At 35.8% G+C, this 27,504-nt stretch overlaps 1 protein-coding gene across 1 annotated transcript; it reads left to right on the forward strand.

The window, feature by feature from the left end:
* Window positions 1–13,185: 13,185 nt before the first annotated feature.
* Window positions 13,186–18,441, forward strand: LOC143586262 (beta-glucosidase 24-like). Its single transcript, XM_077067846.1, has 12 exons — window positions 13,186–13,635; window positions 13,878–13,947; window positions 14,009–14,071; window positions 14,350–14,421; window positions 15,295–15,460; window positions 15,557–15,797; window positions 16,029–16,150; window positions 16,255–16,523; window positions 16,631–16,665; window positions 16,762–16,870; window positions 17,040–17,148; window positions 18,105–18,441. Exons 1-12 carry the CDS (start codon window positions 13,537–13,539, stop codon window positions 18,424–18,426), a joined length of 1,677 nt encoding a protein of 558 aa, XP_076923961.1. The 5' UTR covers window positions 13,186–13,536; the 3' UTR covers window positions 18,427–18,441.
* Window positions 18,442–27,504: the final 9,063 nt, after the last annotated feature.

Here is a 27,504-nt window from a genome sequence, read left to right on the forward strand (position 1 = left end):
AGACTAAGAATATATTGAACCTCTCCGACATGTATTCAAGTAAAGCATATAAGCATATAAACACATTAGGTATAAATTGTTAAACACACAAGACAAGCAGTTGCAAGTTGAGTATTAAATAATAGGTAAATAGATAAAGTACGCATATGTCCCCAAAAGATTTTAAACAAGTAAAAAGGGGAGTGATTACTCACATTAGCAATTAAGCAAAGCGGGAAAGAATACAACAAGAAGCGATAAATCACGCTCTTCGGGAATTACCGACGATAAATCCTAAGTAGCAATAATTGCGAGAAATAAATACGAATTGAATAACACAGCTAAACTAGATAGAGATTTGGGAATTTTAAATACGAGTATGTTCTTTGTGAAATTTAAATATTACATATATTTATTATCAATTTTATTATCAAAGTTTTATCGTAAATAATATGATTTAATTATATAAGAATGCATAAAAATACTTAAATAAATATTTATAAGATTTTGGATATATTATATAAAGAGATTTGTTTGATAAAAAATACATACTTTTAAACTAATAATACGTTTGATAAATTAAAGTTAGGGTTATTGATGAGGATTGAACGGCTAATTTAACACATATAAATATTACCTCAAACAAAGATCATACGATGTTCAATTTGATCGCACTATACCGGCCAACAAACGATTAAGGACGAGCAACACTAGATGATTATAACTAAATTAACTATGGGGTAATATTGGCGCTGGTAAAAGGACACTATGTGTAAGTTTAATCGAATTTTTATGATTGTTTACATGTATATAGAAAACAGGTTAGTATCGGCTAATAAAACAGGAATTACGAATTTGTTTGATCAAGTTAACATAATTAAGAACGTCGGCGAGCCGCATTAGTGTAAGGCCCCAGTCTCGGTACCCTACTTTGACGTTGGATTTACTTATAAACACAGTTCTAAATATCACAGTTAATTAAAACTTTCGCAGAATAAATAAAAGTCAACCCTTCATTGCAAACATTTAAAACTTGCCTTTAAAACATAACATAAAGTAGCTTGTTAAAACATCATGACAAATCTTCATTGTATGCCAGTCCCTTCAAATCATGTCATGTGTCACTCTCTCAAGCCATCTACTTCAATCTATTTACATGCGTGCATACTAAAAGTTAGCTACGCTAAGTGAGTTCTAGTTAAAGCTGGTAACATATTATGCGTATCTGCATATACGTATCCGAAGATACATATTACTTAACCTGTTTATCCTCCTTTAATACATACATACACGCATTTTTTCATACCTTCTTTCTTTAACATACACATTACACTCATAGATATTCTTACCTTATAAAGAGCATTTCGCCCTACATACCTCGGATATTATTAGGGTCCAGTACCCTTCCTTCCTTGCAACCATACTTTCATTTAATACATCATTTATACATACTTTATACACAATTACATATTTTAACACTTACCTTCCTTGGCGATACCTGCAATATCCGAAGATTGTTCACGTACCGACAATCATTTATTCATAACCTTGATAACTATCACACACATCATATATGACATACACTTACCATTTAAGGTAAGGTATTAAATATTCACATCGAGTATGCACACAACCCCGAAAAAATAACAAGAAAATGGGGCTAGAAACTCACCTGTAGACGATTCTTCTTAGAGTTTACTGTTATGCCTTTCCTAAGTTGTGCACGACAAACTGTGTATTAATCGTAGTATCAATTAACAACTTCTAGTTATACCATACTTCTAGGTTATTGAAACCCCTAGTTACGGGGGTCCGGGGGCAGCGGGGTTATAGGGGAGGCATCCCCTAGCGGGGTCTAAGGGGCAGAGCCCCTGGCTGGGGTTAAGTTGCCAGGTCTGCTTGAAAAAATTTTATTTTCATTAATAATTCTTTACTAAAAACCTCATCAGAAAACTGAAATTTAATTATTTAATCAAATCAAATCTTCATTTTAAACGTCACCTTTCATTATTAAATAATTACTTATCTTTAGTTCATATATCATATAAGCCAATGATTGTCGTTCACGTACGTACACGCCGTTTATCTTTCGTTTATTTTACAAAATCATTAACAAGTCCATATAACCATTATGGGCGTATATGTCCTATAAGTGTGTAAGTTCCTCATAGGCGTATAAGTTCTTTTAGCGTATAAGTCTCCTTAGCGTATAAGGTGTTATGGACGTATAAGTCTAACTGGCGCATAAGTAAATCCTGCGTATAAGTTTCTTCAACGTATAAGTCATACATATACATCCACATGCATACATCTTACACGCATACATATACGCTGCATACTTATACGTGACTTATGCTTATACGGCTGAGCTCATACTTATCCGTTGCATACTTATGTGTTGCCCCAACATACACGCTACCTACTTATACGGTGCTATACTTATACGCCGTATACGTTCTGTTCAGCTCTTGTATACTTTCTTCGATTCCGGCGCCGTCAGCCGTCGTTAACCACCATGGCTGATCGGGGTTTGATCGTTTATAGTCTAGATAGCTTCGGGGTGTCCAGATCCGAGCTAAGGTGGTCCTTAAGCTCGTTTTTGGTTGATTAAACACCCGAATAAAGCTAGATCTAGATCCCAACAGCTCATACGGGATCACGAGGCTGTGGTGTCGTGTTCTACTATGTTGGTACAGCTGAGATAAATCATTTCTTACCTTTGGTTGGTCTCGGATCATTGAAAGGATTAGTGTAGAGAGTGTTTGGCTTAAGTGTGTGTTTTTGAAGGTGTAGGCTATGGTGTAGAGATGGATAGAAATGGAAAGAATTAAGGTTTAAAGGGTATTTATACTCCCTTAAGCCAATGGACTTAAGGCTCATATTTCCCCTTTAATACATATTTAATTCCATTTAATTAGCCTACTTAACCTTTCACTTTTATTATTTTATTATTTCTCTACTACTCAAATAAACTTTTCCATCATAAATAAATAATATATTAAATATTATTTTTAGAAATTTCGGGATGTTACAATTAGGTAAGAATAACATATACATGATTTGATTTCCATGTTTGTTACGAGAATTGAGGTTCAAGAAAGCTAAACGATTATACGGGTTGCGGGTATGGATCGCGAATATGGGTTGGGTAATTGGGTAAATGGGTTAAGAGTTTATATTATTCAGATTTTGCAGATTAGTCCCTGGTCTTTGGAGATGGATACAAAATGAGGTTCAATTATAGTTTAGGGTTAGATTTGAATAAGTTTGAAAGTTATTATATATATTAAATAAATAAAATAAACAAATGATAATAATAAAACAATAAGTTGATAAACGCGATATTTCATATAAAAGTTCATGAACATAAAAACGGGTCAGGTCATGATTAATAAATATTAATTTAGAAAAACCCGAGTTGTTACAGTCTCCCCTAATTTAGGGAATTTCGTCCTGAAATTAAAGGATATAATGACAAAAGCATTAAAGTTTGAGCAAAAGAAAATTTTAAAATAAAATATAAAAATTTATCATAGCACATAACTTTGAATAGTTAAAACAACGCTCCAAATGCAATTTGTTATGACAAATGGTCTCTTGTTAAGCATCATTCGCTATCTCATCGTTATGACTAATGGTTCCATTTGTTATAACGAATGGTTCGATATGAGATGAATGAATGGGTAACGTATGAATCAGGCCATTCGTAATTTCTTTGAGACAAATGAAAGGCTCATTCATTACCATAATATGCGAGCGTATCTTATAATGAATAACTTGATTCGCTGTCTCAACGTGAGGAATGGTGGATAACGAATGAGTAATATCATTCGTGATTTCAATAGGACGAATGGGAGGCTCATTCGTTGCTAAAAGCACGCGAATGTATCTTATTCATTATGACTATTTAACGAATGACCAACGATTTGCTTCACATAGCGAATGAACATTAGTAATTATCCATTCGTTGTCTCTAATGTCAAATTCAAAATTGATATGAACAAGAACAGTCAACAGACACCGGATCTGCAATAAACCTTCAAATCTCGATGAAACAACACAAAATTGGTATCAATAAGCTCAGAATCACATCGCCTACTAACCCTGATCCACCAAACATCAAAACATCACGCTTAAATGGTGCGTTTGATCTATATATATATATATATATACGGCTCTTTATACCATCGATTAACCTATCAAACGTTAACGAATTTCACTGTGAATCATTTCGTTTGTTTCATCTTTATCATTTGTATAGATATAGGAATACTAAACGGGCCAAACAAGTGTTTCGTTATGAAACGTACCTTTAAACGAATCGGTTTACAAACGCGATCTAGTCTTGATATAGGTTTTGGTCGTCACGATGCTCTAACGCCTACCAGCTCGGGTCTTTTCTCTCGGATCTTGGTTCGGGATATAGGAGGTGTTTGTGTGTGTTTTTTAGTGTGTTATGGAGGCTAGATGATAAGAATGAGAGTTTAGGCTTTTAGGATGGTTTAAGGGGTTTATATACCCTTAAGCCCATGGACCTAAGGCCCATCATCATCATCTCTTATTCCATCTTTTAAGGTCCAAGCCCACACTCTAATATTTTATTTAATCTTGACTATATATAAACATACCCGTAAGTAAACGGAATTTCTTTTATTTAATATTATCAAAAGAAAGATGTTACATCATGGGTATCACCAAATCCAAAAAGTATTTAAAACGGGTAATAACATCTCATTTATTTGTAAAACTCTTTCATCATCAAATCATAATTACATTATTAGTTAATAAAAATAAATAAAATTTAAATCTAAAAATTATATAAATATAGAAACGAATAATGTAAAACAACGACGTAATACGGGAGATAAAAGCTAGTGTGTATATATATATATAAGTAATATGTGATTAATTTATATAAAAATATAACAAATAAATATTAGAAAATCACCTATCTTACTATATTTACCTCAAATACTCTTAATCTATTTAGTACAATGACCAAATATATAATTCAGAAATGTTTCTAATATAAATCTATGGTCATTTACATATATTCCCCTTTGTTAAGATAATTTATTACATAATTACTCAATACTTAGAAACAATTACATATCTTTCCTTTCTAAGTCATATATATTTGTTATTTTATTGCATATTTACCCATTTCATTAAAATTACGTGTATTTAATTACTGCTTTATCAATCAATCAATCATGCCCAGTAAAATCCCACCGACAGCAAAGCTATAAGTAGGGTCTGGGGAGGGTGGGATGTAGGCACACCGTACCTCTATCCAAAGAAATAAAGAGGTGGCTTCCAGAGAGACCCTCGGCTCTAAGTACATGTGTATGAAGCAAAATAAAGGAAATCAAAGTTTAACAATTATATAAAAACTACTACTAATTATAATAATATTAATAATAAGATCACAGTTTAACAGCTATATAAAAGCTAATAATAATTATAATAATAATAATAATATATGTAAGGGAAATACCATTATGGTATGTGACCTAAATAAGTTAAGTCTAAGCCCTAAGGTATTCAATTATCTCTAAAAATCCTTAACTTTAATTCTACTTCTCCACGAATTCCTATCCTCAACCATGTCCTCGGAGAGGTTTAGGTCTATCAAATCATGCCTAATCCTCTCATCCCAAGTCAATTTCGGTCGTCCTCTACCCCTCCTCACCTCTATAGTAATGTTTTCTACGGATCTAACAGGATTCGTCGTCTGTCTTCTCTTTACATGTCCAAACCATCTCAATCTCCCCTCTATTATCTTGTCTGCTATGTTCGCCACCCCTAATCTCTCGCGAAACACAACGTTTCTTATTCGGTCTAGCCTTGTGTGCCCACACATCCAACGTAGCATTCTCATTTCTGCTACCTCCATCTTCCGCACTTGTGCCTTCTTGATGGCCCAACAATCTGTTCCATATAGCATTGCAGGTCTAACTGCCACCCTATAGAATTTTCCCTTTAGTTTAGTCGGGAAAGTCTTGTCGCACAATATACCTGTGGCTGCTTTCCATCTACACCATCCTACCTGAACTCGGTGGGTCACATCACTGTCTAATTCCCCATCGCTCTGTACAAATGATCCTAAATACTTGAACTTCGTTACCTGCGGGACCACCTGCTCTTCAATTGTGATCTGTGCGTCTTCATTGTCGTTTATCCCACCAAAATCACAGTGGAGGTACTCCGTCTTAGATCGGCTAATCTTTAAACCTTTTGTCTCTAAGGTTGTTCGCCACTCCTCAAGCCTCATGTTTAGATCTTGTTTTTTCTCAGCAAGTAACACAATATCGTCTGCGAACATCATGCACCACGGGAGAGTCCCCTGAATCGACTTTGACAACTCATCCAAGACTACTGCAAAAAGAAACGGGCTCAACGCTGACCCCTGGTGAAGACCTACCTCTACAGGAAAGAAATCAGTATCCCCCACTGGCGCACGGACACTTGTTTCACTCCTGGTATACATATCCATAATTATCTCTATGTATTTCCTGGGCACTCTTCTACCCTCCAAGCACTCCCAGAGCACTTGTCGTGGCACACTGTCGTAGGCCTTTTCTAGGTCAATAAACACCATATGTAGATCACGCTTCTTCTCCCTGTACTTTTCCATTAATCTTCTTATAAGGTGTATTGCCTCTGTGGTGGAACGCCCCAGCATGAAGCCAAATTGGTTGACCGTAACCTGAGTTTCTCGTCTAAGTCTACCCTCAATCACTCTTTCCCATAGCTTCATAGTATGACTTAGTAGTTTGATTCCTCGGTAGTTACCACAACATTGGGCGTCTCCTTTGTTCTTATAGATAGGAACTACAACGCTGCTCCTCCACTGGTCTGGCATCTTACCTGATTTGAGAATACTATTGAACAGAGTAGTTAACCACATGACTCCTTCCTCCCCCAGACACTTCCACACCTCGATGGGTATGTTGTCTGGGCCAACCGCCTTAGACCTTCCCATCCTCCTAAGTGCATCCTTCACCTCTTCTCGTGTGATCCGTCGGCAGTAACAGTTATTCGATTGTTGTCGTTGAAAGTTTGTGTTGTCATGTTCTTCTTGGTAAGCTCTCCCATTGTTAAAAAGATTGTGGAAGTAGGTTTGCCATCTTAGCTTGATGTCCTGCTCCTTGACTGCCCATCTGTATCCTTTATGAACTTCACCGGTCCTAGATCTTGCCTTCTACGCTCCCTGGCTTTGGCAATCTTAAACATAGCATGTTCCCCCTCTTTTGTTTCTAGACTTTCATACATCCGTTTAAAGGCCGCCTTCTTTGCTTCTGCCACTGCCTTCTTCGCCTCTATCTTGGCCGTTTTGTATTTGTCCCTCAATTCCACTCGCTCCTCCTCATTCGTGCACCTCATTAGCTCCCTAAAACATCCTTGTTTGTCCCTTATCTTGTCTTGCACTGCGTCATTCCACCACCAAGACTCCTTATGCCCACTTGTCTTTCCTGTTGTGACCCCGAGAGTCTCCTTTGCTACTTGGATGATCTTTGTCTCCATAGCTTCCCATATATGAGTTGAGTCCCCATTTAGTCGAGCCCGCGTATGCAGTATGAGTTTATCCTTAAACAGTAGGAGATTTTCGTCCTTCAAGTTTCCCCATTGAATTCTCGGTGTACCTTTCTTCTCTCGAACAGTCAGCTTATTTCTGAAGGCTATATCTGTCACTAGTAGTCGATGTTGAGTCACAACTGCCTCCCCAGGTATGACTTTGCAGTCCTTCCACCAACGTCGGTCTCCTTGCCTCATCAAAAGGTAGTCAATTTGCGTGTCGCGTCCGCCACTGCTAAAAGTGATTAAATGAGAATCTTGTTTCCTAAAATAAGAATTTATAATACCTAGGTCATGTGCCACCGCAAACTCTAGAAGATCTGTTCCGGTCTCATTCCTATCACCAAAACCGAAACCCCCATGTACGGCTTGAAAACCATCGTTAGCCTTACCAATGTGTCCATTAAAATCACCTCCTATGCAAATCCTCTCCCCCTTAGGTATGCCCCCTACCACTGCGTCTAGGCAATCCCAAAATTCTCTCTTTTCCTGATCCCCTAGGCCTACATGAGGCGCGTAGGCGGAGACTACTGCCACTACTTCCTCTCCTAGTACTAATTTCAACACCATAATCCTGTCATTATGTCTTATCACCTCCACCACACTAGTGTGTATTTCCTTAGCCACTAGAAACCCCACTCCAATCCTAGCTCCATCAGACCCCGAGTACCACAACTTATACCCATTACACTCAGCCCCTCTATGTCCTTTCCACTTAGTCTCCTGGAGGCATGCTATCTGAACCCTACGTCTTTTAAGCACATCTACCAATTCTAGCAACTTACCATTTAATGTTCCTACATTCCAGGAAGCCAAACGCAATATACGCTCCCTATCTTTACTCTTTCCTACACCCCTCGTTTCAGGACATGGTCTCAAGTAATAGTCATGGTTCCTACGCTCTATGGTTGCAACTAATCACACAAACACAAGCAATAGAACACCAAATCAATAGTAATAATAATAATAGTAACAAAAACTAATAATAATAATAATAATAGTGTGTAGCAATAACACAAGCAATTGAAGTTAGATCATGAAACCCAATACCCAGCTCTATTCAAACAAATCGGGCAGCTAAACCCAACTCAAATTGTGAAATTGACAAGTGCAAAAGTGCTCAGAAAGAAACAAGATTAGTGAGGATGGTGAAGATTAAAGGGGTAGAAATACCTGTGTACCGCAAAAACTATAAATAAGACGTAAAAAAAATTCGCCGGCCGACTTACGATCTCGTTGTCTCGCTCCTTCGGTTTCGAGCGGTGGCTTGCGGGTGGTTTGTGGTGGAGACGAGGGGCGAGTGGAGAAGAGAGACTTACCTGTTGTCGGAAGCTTTCCAGTTGATACCGCCGGAAAAACTGCCGGGGGACTTGTACGGAGATGTGAATGTTGGGGGTAATTGGTAATTGTACGGAGAGAACGTTATTATAATACTAATAATAATATAAAATGATAATAGTAATAATAATAATACGGGTAGATAATAATAATAATAATAATAATAATAATAATCACTTCATTTCCGATGATGATGGTGAATGCGAGGAGCGAATTAACCGGCCAATAGTTGTTGGAATTCAGGGTGGCGGCGGTGGCTGCCGGAGTAGAATTAACCGGCTGTGCGTCGGAGTACTTCCGATGATGATGGTGACGGTAAACGGGAAGAGCAGATCTTCTCAACACCAACAAGGTGGTGATGTGTGGTGGCGTGTAGATGGGTGGGTGGGAGGTATGTGGATTTCGTTTGTGTGGCTGCCGACGATGATGGTTGTGTATCGGAGTTACGGTGAGGCAGGTTAGAGAGGGGGGGAGATATTTGTAGTATATTTACTGTTATTCGGGTTGGTCGGTGAGGTACCGTTAATATTTTCCGGCCGTCTACGTTATGACCGTTGTAATTCCGACGAGGTGTAGCTAAGTGGACTGTACGGAGAGAAAAGTAGGTGTCGATCTCAAAAAAAGGTAATTATATACGCATATAACGGTTACTTTTTTGTTTTTTATTTTTGAAATCAAATACATACGCATATAACCATATACACAATCGCAAACTCAAAACCAATTTACAGGCACCCTCAAATTTTTTATCTCATACCTTTACTTTCAGCACACCCCAAACCGACCAAATCCATAAATCGGAAAAAAATAGCCAGAAAAAAGAAAGGGTAGGGGTGGCTATTGGTTCAGTTGGCTTCAGGTGGGTATCCACATGTGGCAAAAATGGGTGGTGGTTGGTGGTCGAAAGCAACAACAAGTTCGTCTAGATGTTCTTACCAACCTTTGAACATAATAGATTTGTGCATCCTTTTCTAGAGTGTTATGAAGCTATTTGGTCTGTATTGGGTTATTCAAGATAGTTGCATGTTATCCCGAAGGGTTCTAGGTTGTGCTAGATTCTTCTACAGTGCTCTAAGTCATAATGAATTCTTCTACATTGTTCTAAGTCGCTCTATAGTATTTTGGATGCTTCTACAACATTCCGGAAATATCCGGATCTTGAGAAAAATATCTTGGTTTTAGGCGGCTCGTGGCATTCTCTCCCACCTAAATTCATGAACGCCTTCATTGCATAACGCGAAGATATTCTGGCATGGTCATTTGCGTAGCGCAAAGGACAAAATAGTCGTGCTCACTTTCAGCTTCTTCAGGTAGCGTGAAGAAGCTCTTCTCCATTCCTTTGTGTACCGCGAATGGCTTCCTTGATAGGAAAATATGGCATTTTCTTGTTTATGAATTAGGACGCGTGCAGGTCAATTCTGCTCTTCTAAATCATCTTTCCAAGCCCGTATATAGCATCAATAAGAATCCATAATGTCCAAAGACCTGAAACACATAAACATGCTTGAAATACAAAGCTCAAACGAATTTGAAATTAAAACAGACTAAATAATCTAATATAATACATGAATATACTCAAACACAACCTAGGTGCTACTTGTGCACGAACCCCGCTTGATGTGCATGTAAAGACTTTTCTACCACAACGCATGTAAGAGTATCCTTCAAGAACATCATGGTTGTCTTTGTTTTGGTGGCATCATTCACAATGTATAATGTGTTATGGTAGTGGTCTATTTACCAAATAAATTCATCAACTGCCCTTGTTTTTCGTTTGCCAAAAGACGGTGATGATTTGGGAACGTTAAACATTATGAGTGTGATGATCATAGGGCCACTACCCACCGCCTTCTTCAACAGGCTCCCATCTACCTCTTAGTCTTTGAAGCATTTGTGATTAGAGAATACCTACAACTTTACTTCAAGGCGTATCTTAGCAATCTTGGTCATGACTAATTTTAGCGACTACCACCTACTACGTTAATAACACTTCTAAAATCGTCAGTTAATTCCATTACATGGAACTCTAAGTTTTCCACCATGGGCTTTGTCAACTTATGTTTTCAATTCAGTTACGTACTATGCATAACTCTTTCATTCAAAGAGACAGAATGTCTTTGGGCTCACCTCAACCTTTCTTTGCTCCTTTCGCACTACTTGCTAAAGCAATACCCTTGCAACTTTTAGATCCCACTTGCTATAGAGCTGTCTTTTAGACTTATGTGTTGCCTAGCCTTATTTATACGAGTTCTACATTTCTAGCATGTTCTAAATCTAGAAGATCTTTAAAATTAATCCATGGATAGTCTCTAGATTCTTCTATCCAACTATCAAACATTTAATGTTGTTTTGTAGCTTATAAATGATGATCTAGAACCATTTAAGTAGCCCATGAACCTTCTTGATTTGAGTAGCCTTTTCTTGTGTGTTCCAAAGTTGTTCCGAACTGTTCTAGGTTGTACCAGCAATTCAGCGGGTACCGAATTGTAATGGTTATACTAGAGTGTTTTGGTTTGTCTCATAGGATTCTAGGATGCTCTGGATTATTCCTGGGTGTTCTAGGTCGTTCCGAAGTGTTCCGGGGTAGCAATAGATTCTTTTATATTTTTTCTAAAACTTCTACATCTTAAGAAAAATGTCATTGTTTTTGGCGGGCCATGACACCATGCTACAGCAGAAGAACATAGATGATTGTTTGAATCTAAATTGTTGGTCAGGCGATTAACAAAATTGGATGCCAGAGATATATGGCTTTGGGACGGGCAAATTACCAAGATTGTTTATCGTCAAGTTGGTGAAGAGACTAATTCAACAAAACACATATATATGTTGGAATAAATGACTACCTTTGAAGGTAAACAATTTCTGTTTGCGAGCGAAGTTGAATTAGATTTCGACAAATTGGTATCAATAAACAAAAGAAAGATAACCACACTTTCAATTGTTTGTAGTTTGCGCAGAGTTACTAAGGGAACTATGGAACATATCTTCACTACGTGATATGTAATTGTGGTAGTTTGGCAACATGTAACTATATGGTGTCGTGTTCATTCAATCTTTGCTTTTACACCTATAGGTTTTATGGTGATTCACATTAACACAACTATAACATTCTAGGAAAATCCCACATCGGTCGTGGACAAGAGAGATCCTTGATTTATAAGTAAATGTCCCGCCTCTTAAATCACAACGCGTTTTGGGCATAACGATAGTGGACGAGAGGAGAGCTTCACAGTTAAGCGTACTCAGCTGGAAGTACGTAGTAGCAGGAAGGGTGATCTCCTGGGAAGTCTCCACCTAGGCAACCAAAAACAAATCTGTGAGCTCTTCGTGGGCAAAACGTACAATATTGGTGGTGTGAGGGGCCGGATATTACAACTTACAGTGAACCAAAAACAAAGTTTGTTCGGTTGATGGTTCTAATCTCGTGTTGTATTGGGAAAGCTGAAAGTGATTCAATTTTCTCCTTTAAGAAAACCACTATGGTGTGGCTATTTGAAGAAATTAAGAAAACGGATTAACTTTGGGTGGAAAATAGAGCAAAATTGAACTACTTGAATTGGATAGTTTGGTGCAATTTCAATTTTGATACCCACTATTTTAAAGATTGTATTTGATGTTATTCCTCTGTACCATCTTCCTAGATGTTGTGCACTTCTTTCTTTTTAATACAAGCAGCCGTTCAAAATAAAAGGATAATGCATGTATGCAATTTTTTACTCCTTGCGTCCCATTAAAGTGTCCATGTTTTCTCTGTGTCCCATTATAAATGTCCTTTTTAAAAAAATTTTAGCCAATTTTCATGTTTATCCTTAAATACACACAACTAAAATTAATAAACAATATTGATGGACCTAATTTTCAAGGGTATTATTGTCATTTGGTAAACCAAAAAGATAATCATTCAATCTATCTTGAACTTTGTGTTTTTCAAAACATGACGCTTTTAATGGGACGGAGGGAGTAATTGCTTGCAAAAGTCCCAACACTATAAAGTCAAAACATATTATTTGATATAAACTATATTTTGATGAACCATTAATATGATACTTATATATACGCTCTTTAAATCACTAAGTACAATAATTATCATTGATGTTTATATCCGCTTTTAATACGTCCATAATTGTGGTTATGTGTATTGATTATCGACAGAAAGCTTGTCAGATTTTTGTTACCAAGATGTTACAAGCGATGACCGACGACTCACTTTCATGACGGGTTACCGATAACATTTTGTAAAGTGTTCCCATGTGTTTCTTCCGACGGTTCTGTTGGTAGTAATCTATTGATAATTGCCTACGAAATTCCAACGGTAACATTTTATTTACACTTTTAGTTCCATTTTTTTGCAAGATTCTTTTGGTAACGCCCGAAATATCAACTGTATACGTACAATGCCCCGAAGAAAACTATAATCTCAAACACATGGGTTGCCATAAATATGGTTGAATGCCCTGAAGAAAAATTTACTCTCAAAGATGGGTGGCTATAAATATGGGACCATCTGATGCAAATAATTAAACATGGCCCGGCGGGTGGCTATAAATATGAGACCATATGATGCACATTATTCACACCACTCTTCACCATTGCGATTTGAAACTCAGTCTACACTGTTAGTTGTTCGCTTCATTGGTGATGACTGAAGTAAAGAATGATTACAGCCATGATCCTAATATCACACGTAACGATTTTCCACATGATTTTATGTTTGGAGTAGGAACATCAGCTTATCAAGTACGTATATATGTCTAAGTGACATTAATGCATGATGGTTCTGATTACATTAAATTATGTTCAACTAAATCTAACAATGTTATTCAAATTTAACATATATAAAATCTTTGTGAGAAAAAATAGAAAGTATATTGGTTCTGATTACATTAAATTATGTCCAACAAAAACTAACAATTTTGTTCAAAGTATGTTGGTCTTCTATTGTATATGCCCTAGAAATATAGTTAGTTTCTTTTTTCTAGGTTGAAGGTGCATGGAATGCAGACGGTAAAGGCTTACATATTTGGGATTGTTTTACCCTAAAACACCCTGGTACGTGTGTGTGTGTTTGTTTGTGTGTGTGTGTATATATCATTAAGGACGTTGATTGCAGAAAACATTGCCGACGGTTCAAATGCATGTGTCACGATTGATAGCTACCATAAAATGAAGGCAAGTACTATGCTTATATATTAAAGCTAGGTATAACGTAGAAACAGAACATCAAAAAGACTTTTAGATCATGCTAACTCTATAGGGAGTCCTTCCACATTTGTCTTATTCTTCATGCTTTATCTCGCATGCCATATTAGCGTTACATCAAGTTTTCCCTGTATTATTTTTTAGTTTTTCACATTTATCAAAACACAAAGGATAACTAGCAAGGAGCTAGTACCCTAAGAGGCTCATTAATTAATGACATCTATTTTGCTTTGTAAACTTGTCTACAGGAAGATGTTCAGTTGCTAAAGAAAATGGGTGTAAAGTATTTCAGATTCTCCCTTTCCTGGTCCAGGATATTACCAGGTGAAAAAAGAATACATAATTTAATATATAGCTAACACTGTAGTGTTCGGAAATAACAACTGATGTATTATGGGACATGACATATTGTTTACATACGTAGTGAAAGGGAGGGAGGTGGCTAGCGTAACCTCAAAATTAGCTGGCACACACATTGTATACACTCAAACCCCCTTAACTTCATGCCACCCGCTACACTCCATTTCGCTCAACCTGATCCTAAGAATTTGATTACCCCCCCCCCCCCCTCCCCAAAACACGCACACCCAAAAAAAATATAATTCTTAGTTATTGTGTGAGTGTAGAGGATTGTAAAGACCATTAACATTTTTTACCATGTTGCCTTTAACAGCCATTAACCCATGAATTGAGTAGTGTTTAACTTGTTAACCCCTTGCTAAATCAGCTTTAACACCCTAGTTGTTAGGTATACCCGAAGGCCTAACATCGTAGCAACTCAATACTATGACATGTTCTTATTGTACAAACTAGTAAAATTCTCCCACGCATCGCGACAAGAATTTGGTCTATATATCAGTATGGATAATTATGATATCGATATGATACTAACAATTAGTATAACAACCGATAAAGAAACTTAATAAACATCATGATATGATCAAAAGAATATCAACATATGTTTTATATTGATTAACAACTATAACAAACGACAATTATTATTAATGGTTTCAATGGTAATTAATAACTTAAAGTTGAAAAGAATATATATATTAAAATCATTAAAATAAATTAAAAAATTAAAACAAAGTGGCCACATGCTTCGTTTATAACTTGTATCTTGCTTGTGCTTCAAAAATTATATATATATACGCGTGTGTAAATTTTATAAATATAGTTTATGACACTTAAAAACAGGTGGCAAAGTAAGTATGGGAAAAAATTTGGAAGGAATCGACTACTACAACAGGTTGATAGATGAGTTAAAAGCAAATGACATTGAGCCATTTGTCACTATTTTTCATTGGGATCTTCCAAATGCTTTGGAAGAAGAATACATGGGCTTCCTAAGTTCCAAAATTATGTAAGTTTTTATATCTAGTCTATTCGTGTGTCTAACTAATCGATATAGACATAGTATTAATAACTTACATGCATGTTCGAAAATTTAATCTATCAGCGACGACTTCCTAAATTATGCGGAAATTTGCTTCTGGGAGTTTGGAGACCGGGTGAAGAATTGGGTGACATTAAACGAGCCTTACAGATTCACCTATGGTGGTTACGTAAAAGGGATATATGCACCAGGTAGGGGTGGAAAGAACCCAGATGGTGACCCCGCAACTGAGCCGTATATTGTGGCACACAATCTACTTAATTGTCATGCAGCTGCTTATAGAAAGTATCAAGAAGATTTCAAGGTATATGCACATATATAACATTTTAACAACACATGATCAGGTTATGCTAAAAATGATATTTTTCATGGAAAAATAGAATGTTGTTAGCATAGAGTACTATATATTTGACATGGTTCAGAAATAACTTTTTTTGTGATTATGGCATCATAAGTTTAAAATTAAAGGTATGAACACCATCAATAAAAAACTTATTGTAGGAGATTAATTACATGAAATATCTTTTTTTTTAAGGATGTTCAAAAAGGTAAAGTGGGAATCACTCTTGACGTCAACTTCTTTAAGCCATTTCGCGGTAAGGATAACAAGAAAGATCTTAAAGCTGTCGAGTATGCATATGATTTTATGTTTGGATTGTAAGCATTCTTTACTTTTCCCACCATGATTCTAAATTTTAATGATTTTTGTTCTAAAGTTAACTAACAATAAAGATTGCATGTTATTATACCTCGTATTTCAGGTTTATGGAGCCATTAACAAGCGGTAACTGGCCGAAAAACGTGCTAAATTTTGCTACAGCTCCATCTCGTAACTACCCAGAGGGTCGTAACTTGAAATTATTCGATGACGACCAGAAGAAAAGGTTAATAAAATCGTATGATTTTCTGGGAATAAACTACTACACTGCAAATTATGCTGCGTCAATAGAAGATGACAATGGTCAAATAATATATGATCAAGATTTTCCTGCGGACGGATTTGAACTTGACAGTCATTACAAACCATCAGGTGATTAAAAAAAACCCTAAATTAAAGATCCATAAAACATATTTTGTTTTCCCAAATATTCTTCTTCTCTAATCAAGAAGTTGTAATAACTCTTTCTCATGTTATAGAAAAGGATCCCCAAGGTGACAATATAGGAGTCCCGGTAAAATCCACAACCTTACTTGAAGTTAAATAAAGAAGCATTAATTCGAATTTGGATTACTTGATTAAGCGAATACTAATACGACTTAATTTGCAGGCTTTTGAAGGATCGTGGGTTTTTCTCTGTGCCTACGAGCTTGCTGATCTCTTAGATCACATTAAGAGAACCTACAAAGTAGAAAAGTACATCGTAATAACTGAGAATGGTAAAAAGTTCCCTTTAAAATAAAAATTGTCATCTTGACTATTATGTTTAAAATATAGGTTTATTTGTTTCCTTTGAGAAAAAAATATCATTTAGCTTCAATTTTTTTATTATTTTCCCTTTAACTAATACTCAACATTTCAAAATTCATAATTTTATTTTTGATACAGGATCTCCAGATAAGAACGATGATCAAAAGACTTATGAACAAGTTCGAAATGATGCATTTCGACTTAAATACATCAAATGGCATCTTGAAGCTATTAGAAGAGTGAATTCGTTAGTACTATCTATTATTACCGAATATGCCACGACATGAGATGGATACAACCCCCCCCCCCCCCCCCCCCTCGCAAAAAAAAAAATCAAATGTCATTATCACCCAACCTTTTTACTTTCTCACTTACTTTTAATTCTTTTATAAAAACATTCAAGAAGTAAATTGATGAGTTTCATAAAAAAATATGGAGAGTTTTATAATATTATATAACAACTTTAAAATATCAAAGTTTTTTTTTATGGAAGTTTCTACTTATATTCGTCGAGAGTATAAATGTGAAGGGATTTTTTATTTATAAAACAAAAATTGATGGCGATGAGACCTTCCACGTATACTCAACTTTTGAGCTAACTACATGTCATTTTTGGTCACTCCAAAGTTCTCATGACTCTTTTAACTCAAGAGTATGCAAGTCATTTGGTTCCCAATTTAATTATGATAAGTTGTGCTAATTTATTAAATGATAAACTTCATAGAACTATAAGTTACACCATTATTCTAATTATGTTACTTATTATTTCTCTATACTGATTAGGTCACTCAAATTTCACTTAGTAGTTTAATTCTATGTTATGTACTTGTCTAATAGGTCACTATAAGTACATAGCATTTCATATATAAAGATGAGGTCCTTGGTTTATCTTTATGTAAATAGTCTTATTAGTGAAACATAGTAAAATGGTAAAAGTCAATTAAAACTAAAAATAAATACCAATTACACATTAGCATATTTAAAAAAAAGAAAAAAAAATGTCAAGGACCTATTTAACATATGGGTACGATAACCTATTTAACATGTAAAAAACTTATGATTAGAACATAAGTTGAAACTTGAGTAGCATAACTTCGGGGGGGGGGGGGGGGTCGCAGATGAGTGACCTAATTATAATAGTGGCGAAACTTTGTTAGTTTTCTATAAAGTTTTATCTTAATTAAACTAGACATTTTTGTACAGTGTTAAGGGATTAACCTCTGAAGGAGGGAAGCCCTTGATCATGGGGTACTTCTTGTGGTCATTCACGGACAGCTTTGAGTGGAATTCGGGGTATACTCTTCGATTTGGTATGAACTATGTTGATTACAAGAACAATCTCCTCAGGTATCCAAAAAATTCAGCAATATGGTTTAAAAAGTTTCTTTCTGAGAAAAAATTATTGGAACCTCGTAAAAGAATTCTAACAGACGTCGAGCAAGAAGATGAAGTCGTGAATGGTACACCAATCAAAGTAGAACAAGCAATTGAAGTGGTTCAAAAATTGAAGAAGGCAAAAAAATGAAAAGAAATAAGCTAGCTCATCTTGGTCAATCTCTTTGGATTATTTTATCTACATTTATAATTTGTGTGTTATAAATATTGGGTTCATAGTTAGGGGGAATACAACTTTAAGTTTAAATAAATCCCCATGTTAATTATGCCCGTTAAGTTTGTATTTTCTTTCGTTTATTTTTATTTTGTTTTGTTTTGAATAAGTTCACTAATATACACGTGAATGTAATAATTGATAGTTTGATATCAGAAAAAGTTCCACCAATTCTATATTTTCCATATTATAGGATTACTATAGGATTATGTAATATGACGGATAAGGTTAAAATACAAATTAGGGCCATAAAATAAGTGTGAAAAGCAAAGTAATTTATTAATTAATGAAAAAAAAGCATAAAAGTAATAACTTATATTTGCTGACTTTCTTCCTACACATTCAAAACACATGTTAATTTACATATCATTTTTAGAGATTCATAACTTTTTTCATATGACAATTTTTAAAAGAAAAACTATTCACCATAATAACAAACGTTTTTTAATATTTAATATGAATATCATATTGTTATATAAAAAATAATAAAAAAAATTAGTGGATTTTTATACATTGTGTTATTGATTGGTCATTGTGTTTTTTAATTGGATTTTTTATGCATTGTGTTATAGGTTTCGATTATTGTTGTTAAGGGTTATATTATCCCTAGCATGATCCTGATAGCTTGGATTCCCAGCTAGAAGCAAGATCCTGAACTAATCGACTACGCTTGTTATGTTTATGTTATACTTGCAGGTTACGCGAAAGTATAATATCTACAATGGCTAGCTGACTTATTCTACTTTAAAAATAGATGACCAAGTTAAAATACACATGGGATTGGAGAACACGTCTTCAAATGGTTATGGCGGCAAAGGTTCCCGGATTTGTAGGACTTGTTATTATCATTTTCTATATCAATGAGGCTATTGAGAACGCTATAGGACACACTCTGCACTCGCAATATTCACACGTGTACTTAGCTTTCGTTCTCAACTAGTTCTCGAGATGTACCCACCATTTTTACAGTAATAAATTGAGGCAGTGTATAGTTTTCCCCTCCCGAGATTTTTTTCCAAAGATCCTCACCAGGATTTAAGGTGACTCGTTGGTTTTTTGAGGGTTAGTATAAAAAACCAGCCTCATAGTATAAACAAATAACTATAGAAGTAATAACCAACTCATCAGTTCGAATTATCTGGATCCAAAGAACCAGTCAAGATATGATATATTGGTCATATTGTTGTAGCAACTGAAATCTTTTTTATTAAAAAAATTTCTAAGTTGTCAATCGAAATCAAAAATAAAGGGTATGGATAAATGGAAGGATGAGAGAAAGAAAGAAAAAGAATAAAGAATATTGATGATATAGATATAGAATTCCAATATGTAAGGTCTATGAGTCATCTCAGAAAAAATCTGCGTAATAAAGCATCAATACGGATTCATCATTAAATGGATCTGCTCATCGAACAAAAAATAAAGATCTTCGAGCTAATAAAGACTAAGAATATTGACTCAAAAACTAATAGCTCCATTGTAGAATTCAGACTTTCCTCGCTACATCGTTGTGTTCGCATTTACTTTTACCGCATTTTTCTACTATATCACTCATCTCACTATTGAAAAGCACACTACCTCACTTAGCGAGTTTGCTCAATTATTTCTTCGGTATTTTTTGACCAAAACAGTTTGGCGCCCACCGTTGGGCAAGTGGTGTTTTTCATACTCAAGTTCATATTCGCTTTCATCCTAAACCGTTACCTTGTGAAACTATACTAAAAAATGGCCTCTCATCAAAAGCTACATCTTCATGTCGTCCGCAATTTCCGAAGTTGCTCAACCACTTCCTCCTCTATCCGTTATCCAGAGGAAGGCAACCATTGCCGGTGTTAACAACTTAGGAGCCGGAGGATCAAGCAGCATGCTTCCTCCCACAACAAAGCCTTCTATTAGCTTGCCTATCCAAAGATTATCTCCTAACACGAGGCCGGTCCTTATGTCTAATGATGATATTTTTGATGTGACATTCGTCGATTTCGGGTCGTATTTGTATTCGTTTGTGTATTCGTTTATCATGTAAACCGACCCGATCTATATCCCGAACATTTCAAATATATAAAATATTGGATTTTATGTTACTAAATCATTCCCATTTATTCAGTTTAAAAAACCCTTTTACGGATTCGAAAACGGCTTTAAAACGATTAAAATACATCAAAAACGAACTTCCAGACGCATAACGAACCACACAAGACGAGCTGGGCCAACCCCACCCCCCGGTGGGCGCCGCGCCGCGCAGCCATGAGGGCTAGGGTTGGTCGCGCGGCGCCTAGTGACCTCTGCAGCATATTTCGGATTTCTTTGTTGTTTTGTGCTTTGCTTGTTTGTTTAACCAATCTATTTTCATGCAAACATGAAAAAGAACCTTGCAAAGAAGCCTTGACCCTTACCCTATATATACACACCCATCTCCTTCATTTTTACACTTGCTCTCACTCCAAATTCTATCTCAATTCTTCATAGGTTCAAGGTTGTTATTTATGTGTTCTTGAAGGTTTGACTTCCAAAAGTCAAACTGAGTTTAGTCTTTCATTCTATTTAGTTCATATGATCTTATTAATACTTGAATATGGTGGAACAACATATATATAATATACACCCCTTGTTACCTTTGGTAGTTACTTCTCCGATCCCGGTCGGTGAGGTTTTGGACCTTGTAAGGCAAGGCTTCATGGAGGACTTCGTGTCCTTGATATATAAATATATATATATATATATATATATATATATATATATATGCACCTACATATATACACACACATATATGCACCTACATATATATATTTATATATATATACACACACACATACATATGCACCTACACAACACATCTACACATAAGAAAGGGAGTGAAATTAGGGATTAATGGAGTTACACATTCACTTCTCGCTATAAAAACTTCTGAAATAATCCAATCTATCTATATAACTTGTTTATACATATTAATCTTGCTTAAATTCTTCTTATTTTAGTTTGTTTGTTATATTTACAAGTTCTATGGTTATGGGTTTTAAGAGTCTATGCTTCAGTTTAACCGTAAATAGCTCAAGACCGTAATACAAACTTTTGTTTAAAAGACTTTGTTGTTAACTTTTTGTTTGTAAAACTTAAGTATTTTCATTTGTAAATTATTATACAAGTTCTTGATTATTTGGGCATGTGGAAACCATCTATGAACTTGTTGTGAGATGGAAACCGAACCAATCTGATTTTTACTCGCTTAAGGTACACAAGTGTGTTTTTTAGCTATCAAGACTTGAATATTTCTTTAAAAACTTTAAAAATAGTTTACAAACTGATTTTAATTATTTTTTTAAGTACTTGGAAATGTTGGATCCAACTTGATCTCATAACATAGTTTGGACCGACAAAACCGAACACTCGCTTAACGTGCGTTGTTAGTTCTAAAACAATAGAACTACATACTTGGTTAAGTCTTATTAAGTTTTATTGAGTTATCTCATAACATTCATTATATTGGGAAGTTGACTTTGGGTTTGACCAATTATAAAGACCCGAACCAACAACCCGAACACTCGTTAAAGACCCGTTTTAGTATCTTTATCCCAAAGGAACTTGCACTTTTGCATTTTTCCCACCTTATTACTTAACATAGGTTAAGTAAATATTAAGGTTAGATACTTTAACCCAGTATCGAGCAAACTTTCTTTTTTAAAGGGTTACTGTTATAAATTCTTAAATAGTTACATTTTAAACCTTGAACTTTAATTGTTTACTTTTTGCAACAATTATTTTATTTAAGGAGCTTCAAGACAACTTTTCTAAATCCAAAACTTTCTTTTATTTAGGCTTCATACGTTAAACTCGTCGTTCCGGAAAATCTTCAAATTACCAGCTTTTCAAGTTTATTACTTGAACGTGAGTACATTCATCCCTCGTTTTCTATCTTTTGTTTTGGGGGGTGACATTTCATCTTATCTAAACTAAATGTTTTGTACTTGGTTCTTAAACCACAAACGTTATTTGTATACCTTACTTAAATAAATACTCGATTTGGTGTTCTATGATTATATGCCTATGTGTTTATTGCTTTCGGTTGGTGGAACTATAAATCCTAGACTATTTGGAATCCCCTTATAGCAAGGTGTCATTAACGTAATGCAATTAACGATAACTATGAAATCCTAGACTATTTGGCATCCCCTTACAGCAAAGTGTCGCTAACGTAATTCTATTAGCGATTATATCTATCTATCCAAGTTATTGCTCTTATTTATTGTTTTGTATACAAGTTTTATGGCTTTTCTTATTATATACTTATATGTTCAAACTTATGAATTGCTCACCAACCTTTGTGTTGACAAACTTTATTTTATGAAATGTTGCAGGTTTGCATCTAGGTTGATTATGGAGTTTGGAGAAGAAAATGTCACAAATACCTCTAGGATATTAGCAAAAATGAACAATATTTGATTTGCTATATTTTGTTATATGTTGTTGTATTTGACTTATGAATATATGGTTATGTGACATTTTCGATGTTGTGAAATGAAATGAGCTTGTTAAATATTGTCGCTTTAAATAGTGTCATGCGCTTATGGGCAATCGTTGCACCCCGGCATGTTCCGCCGCCTTTGGTCGAGGTGTGATAGAAACGAATGCACTCTTTAGGTTGCTCGGTCGCGTAAAAACGAAGGTACATCTCGAGGCACTTATTGAGTGCCTCGGTTTGACCATCCGTTTGCGGGTAGTAGGACATACTAAACGACAGAGTGGTACCTTGTAAGTGGTGTAATTCATTCCAGAAATCTGATAGAAAACGAACATCACGGTCCGAGACGATATCCACCGGAACCCGTGAAGTCGAATGATTTCACTGACAAAAACTAAAGCAACAGTATCAGTGTTGAAATTAGTGGGCAGAGCGAAAAAATGATCGTATTTTGACAACCGATCAACTACCACCATAATGACCGTCTTGCCTTGTGAAGATGGTAACCCAGTAATGAAATCCATTTCAATACTTTCAAAAACCAGGTTTGGAATAGGGAGAGGTTGTAGGAGACAGCCTGGTGGCTGGAAGGAGGCCTTAGTCTGTTGACAAACATGACAGTGAGCCACAAAGGCTTTAACATCAGCCCGCATAGTCTTCCAATAAAAATTGGAAGAAAGACAATGAAAAAAACGTGTCACCCCGGAGTGACCGCCCGTGACAGAGGAGTGAAACTCGGTGAGTAATTGAGTACAGAAAGGAGAACCAGAAGGTAACATTAGGCGACCCCGATAAATTACTAACCCGTCTTTAGCTGAAAAACTTGGTAGTGACGCCGGATTAGAGGCTAGTTTGGTCAATAGTTGCTGAAGTTATGGGCTATTGGTTGTGGTGTGGCGAAGATTGTCGATAAATAATGGTTCCTAAGATTAGTAAACTATAATCTGAGCTTGTGGAAGCCTGGATTGGGCATCGGCAGCATCATTTAATTTACTCGGTCAGTACAAAATGTCAAAATCAAAACCCAATAACTTACCAAGCCACTTGTGTTGATCAGATGTCTGAATAACCTGATCCTTGAGATTTCTAAGCGATTCTTGATATGTGATTATTACAAACTTCTGACCGAGGAGATATTGGCGCCACTTGGCGACCGCTTGAGTAATGGCAAACATCTCTCGTTGGTAAGCCGAAGCCAATTGCATTCGACACAATTTTTGAATAAAAGAAGCAATGGGATGTTTCTATTGAGATAAAATAGCCCCAAAACCAATCCCTGAGGCGTCCGTCTCCACTGTAGAAGGAAGGGAAAAATCTGTAAGGTAGAGCACCGGAGTGGAACTCAAAAGATATTTAAGTTCAGTAAAGGCGGAAGTACATTTGGGCATCCACAAAAAAACATCTTTCTTTAAAAGATCCGTAAGAGGCCCCGCAATGGTGGCATAACCTTTAATAAACCCACGATAGTAGCAAGAAAGCCTGAGGAACCCTCTGATTTCTTTTACATTGGTGGGGCGAGGCCACTGCTGGATGGCGGTTATTTTCATGAGATTCACCGCTAACCCGTCCCCCGAAATTAAATGACCTAAGTACCCGATTACTGTCTGACCAAAGTGACATTTAGACAACTTAGCCACCAATTGGTGAGTCAACAACACTTGTAAAACAGTATGAACAAGATTTAAATGGCCGGTCCATGTGGCGCTATAAATGAGAATATCATCGAAAAAAATGAGGGCAAATTTTCGAAGATAAGGTCGAAAAACGTCATTCATAAGACGTTGAAACGTGGACGGGGCATTGGTAAGACCGAAAGGCATTACCAAAAACTCATAGTGCCCGTCATGAGTTCGAAAGGCCTTTTTTATTCATCTCCCTGTTTGATACGTATTTGGTGATATCCTACTAAAAGATCCAATTTTGAGAAATACTTAGCACCATGCAATTCTTCGAATAGTTCATCAATTGAAGGAATGGGAAAGCGGTCACGAATCGTTAGACCATTTAGGAGCCTGTAGTCAACACAGAATCGCCATGTGCCATCCTTCTTTCGGACCAATAAAATAGGGAATGAAAAGGGACTGTTGCTAGGTCGAATAATAGCCTGGTTCAACATTTTAGTAACCTGCCTCTCGATCTCCTGTTTCTGAAAATGAGGGTACTGAAACCCTCGAACCCTAACTTGTGGTCGATTGGGAAGGAGTTCAATGCCATGGTCGTGTGACCGTTTAGAAGGTAGACCCGTGGGGGGTTGAAAAACAGCCTCAAACTCGTGTAACAGTGGTTTGAAATCATCTGGATAAGGCATAAGTGGATCCGCATCAGGTGCCAATAATGTCAATTGAAAGCAAGAAACAATGGAATCATGAGAAACCAGTTTTCGTAACTCGTTAAATTGAATTGGTAAGGGAGGGGTAGGCGCGTTGCCATTCCATTTGACTTGTTAACCTTTTAAATTGAACTCAAATGTTGCCTAATCATAGTCGGTGATTACCGGTGTCACACCCCAACCTACGGCGGAAATTCCGGGGCGGACTGATTGTCACAGCTCTCAAGGTTACTATCATGCATTATTAAAAGTGTCGATATCTATTAATTAAATTTCCAAATAACAATTATCCATACAAAATTCAAATGCACAAGTACATATATCAATCAATTACAATATGTCTCATTAAGTTTTTCTCCTAGCATAAATCCTTAAGTGATCTTGTACTTCACATCAAACGAATACCTGCATATGCGTTGAAAATAATATAGTTTTGTCAACACAAGGTTGAGTGAGCAACACACCAGTTCAAAGTATAAATAAAAATATGTATTTGTAACAAGTCATATGCGAATAACAAAATAACCAAATGAACAAGTATAACTAAGATGTCGAGAAGCACAAAGCTATAACGACTGGCGTATGATCATACTAGACTGAGATTATGTTGGACCTCTCCGAATGCGAAAGCATACAAAGCAAATAAGCACATAAACAAGTAAGGTATAAGTTTTTAACACATAAGACAGAGTTGCAGTTTTAAGTATAAGTATATAATGAGAAATATATTTACGCATATGTCCCCAAAACGTGGAAAAACGAGTAAAAGGGGGAATGTGGTACTCACCTCGATAGACGAACAAAGTGAATGAGAATATTAAGAATGATGATATGCGGAAATCACACGTTGACAATAAATCCTAATAAGGAAAAGAGAAATATGGATACGCTAAGTAAAGTATAAGATTGATTACGACGACTAGATAAACAATATTAAGTTAATATTATAATAATATAATACCATATATAAGATCCATTATATAAAATAATTAGTTTGTTTAATATATCTTTGAAAATATTACTTTTGATTATATAAATATATATCATATATAAGATTTTATATATATATATGCTTGTATACGTATATACGCGAACGAAAACGTGAAAAAAACAAGTATTATAAAGTCGGTTTTTAATAAAAGTGTTTTATTTAATTGTTATTAGTAATATTATACTTAATAAATGATTTAAAAGGAAAACATATCAAAAAATTGCTAAAATATCGGGGTGGCAGGGGGTTGAACCCGCGACCTGCACCCCATAACAAGTGCATGTTAACCAGCTGGGCTAACCAGCAGATACGTTTAAGACCCGTTTCTATTAATTATAAACATAAACAGTTTAATCAGTTTTGCTTAAAAACCCTAACAATTGCAATTGATCAAATTCGTTGATGTTAAGAAAAATGGCCTTAGGGCTTTTGTTCAATACTGAATCGCGATCAAAACCATATACATATATTACCTTAACTCGATCTAATCTATGGTGAATGAGATCAAACAGTTGTCGGCCAGAAAACGATGACGAACGGCAAGTAAATGGCAAAGATAATACTATTGATGATAGGGTTTCTGTTGGCGACGGCTGAGGGAAAGTGCGTGTGAGTTTGATTAACTTATAACATCCGTTTATATAAGGATTGAAATTAGGGTTCGAATGGTTTAGTAAAAATGGAAATCGGATCATGATTGATACAATTAACTTGTATAAAACGTCGGTGAAGCCGCGTTTGATATATGTGAATGATTTCCTAGATCAAAACTTGATTACAAACGGATTTACTAGCCTAATTTGATGATTATTGGAGTCGGGTACAAGAAAACCCACATAAACAAGGACATGGGTAAACGGATAATCCAGCTTGAAAATGGGTTATATCATAAAGTTATAATTTGATCCTTGGAGTTTGAGGTTGGATATATAAGAGGTAAGAATATATATTTTGGGCTAAGAGTGTACAAACTTTAAAGATTTAATTATAGATAAAAATTTAATAAAAAAAATTAATCAATTTAAACTCCATAAACGAAATGAAAATAACCCGAACGTTGAACCGAGTCGGGTAAATGTGTAAGTTTGAAAACCCGAGTTGTTACAACCGGGCCCAAAGTATATAACCAAGAAACGCCCAATACAAGATCCCACCCTTGAAGTGGTAAAACATTCAAATCAACTGTGACCATGTGATTTTGTATTGTCAAGGATACTT

Source organism: Bidens hawaiensis, unplaced genomic scaffold, assembly GCF_021521415.1.
Source record: "Bidens hawaiensis isolate Kalapana, Puna unplaced genomic scaffold, B.hawaiensis_p1.1 tig00034593_1, whole genome shotgun sequence".
In the NCBI taxonomy this organism is placed as follows: Eukaryota; Viridiplantae; Streptophyta; class Magnoliopsida; order Asterales; family Asteraceae; genus Bidens; species Bidens hawaiensis.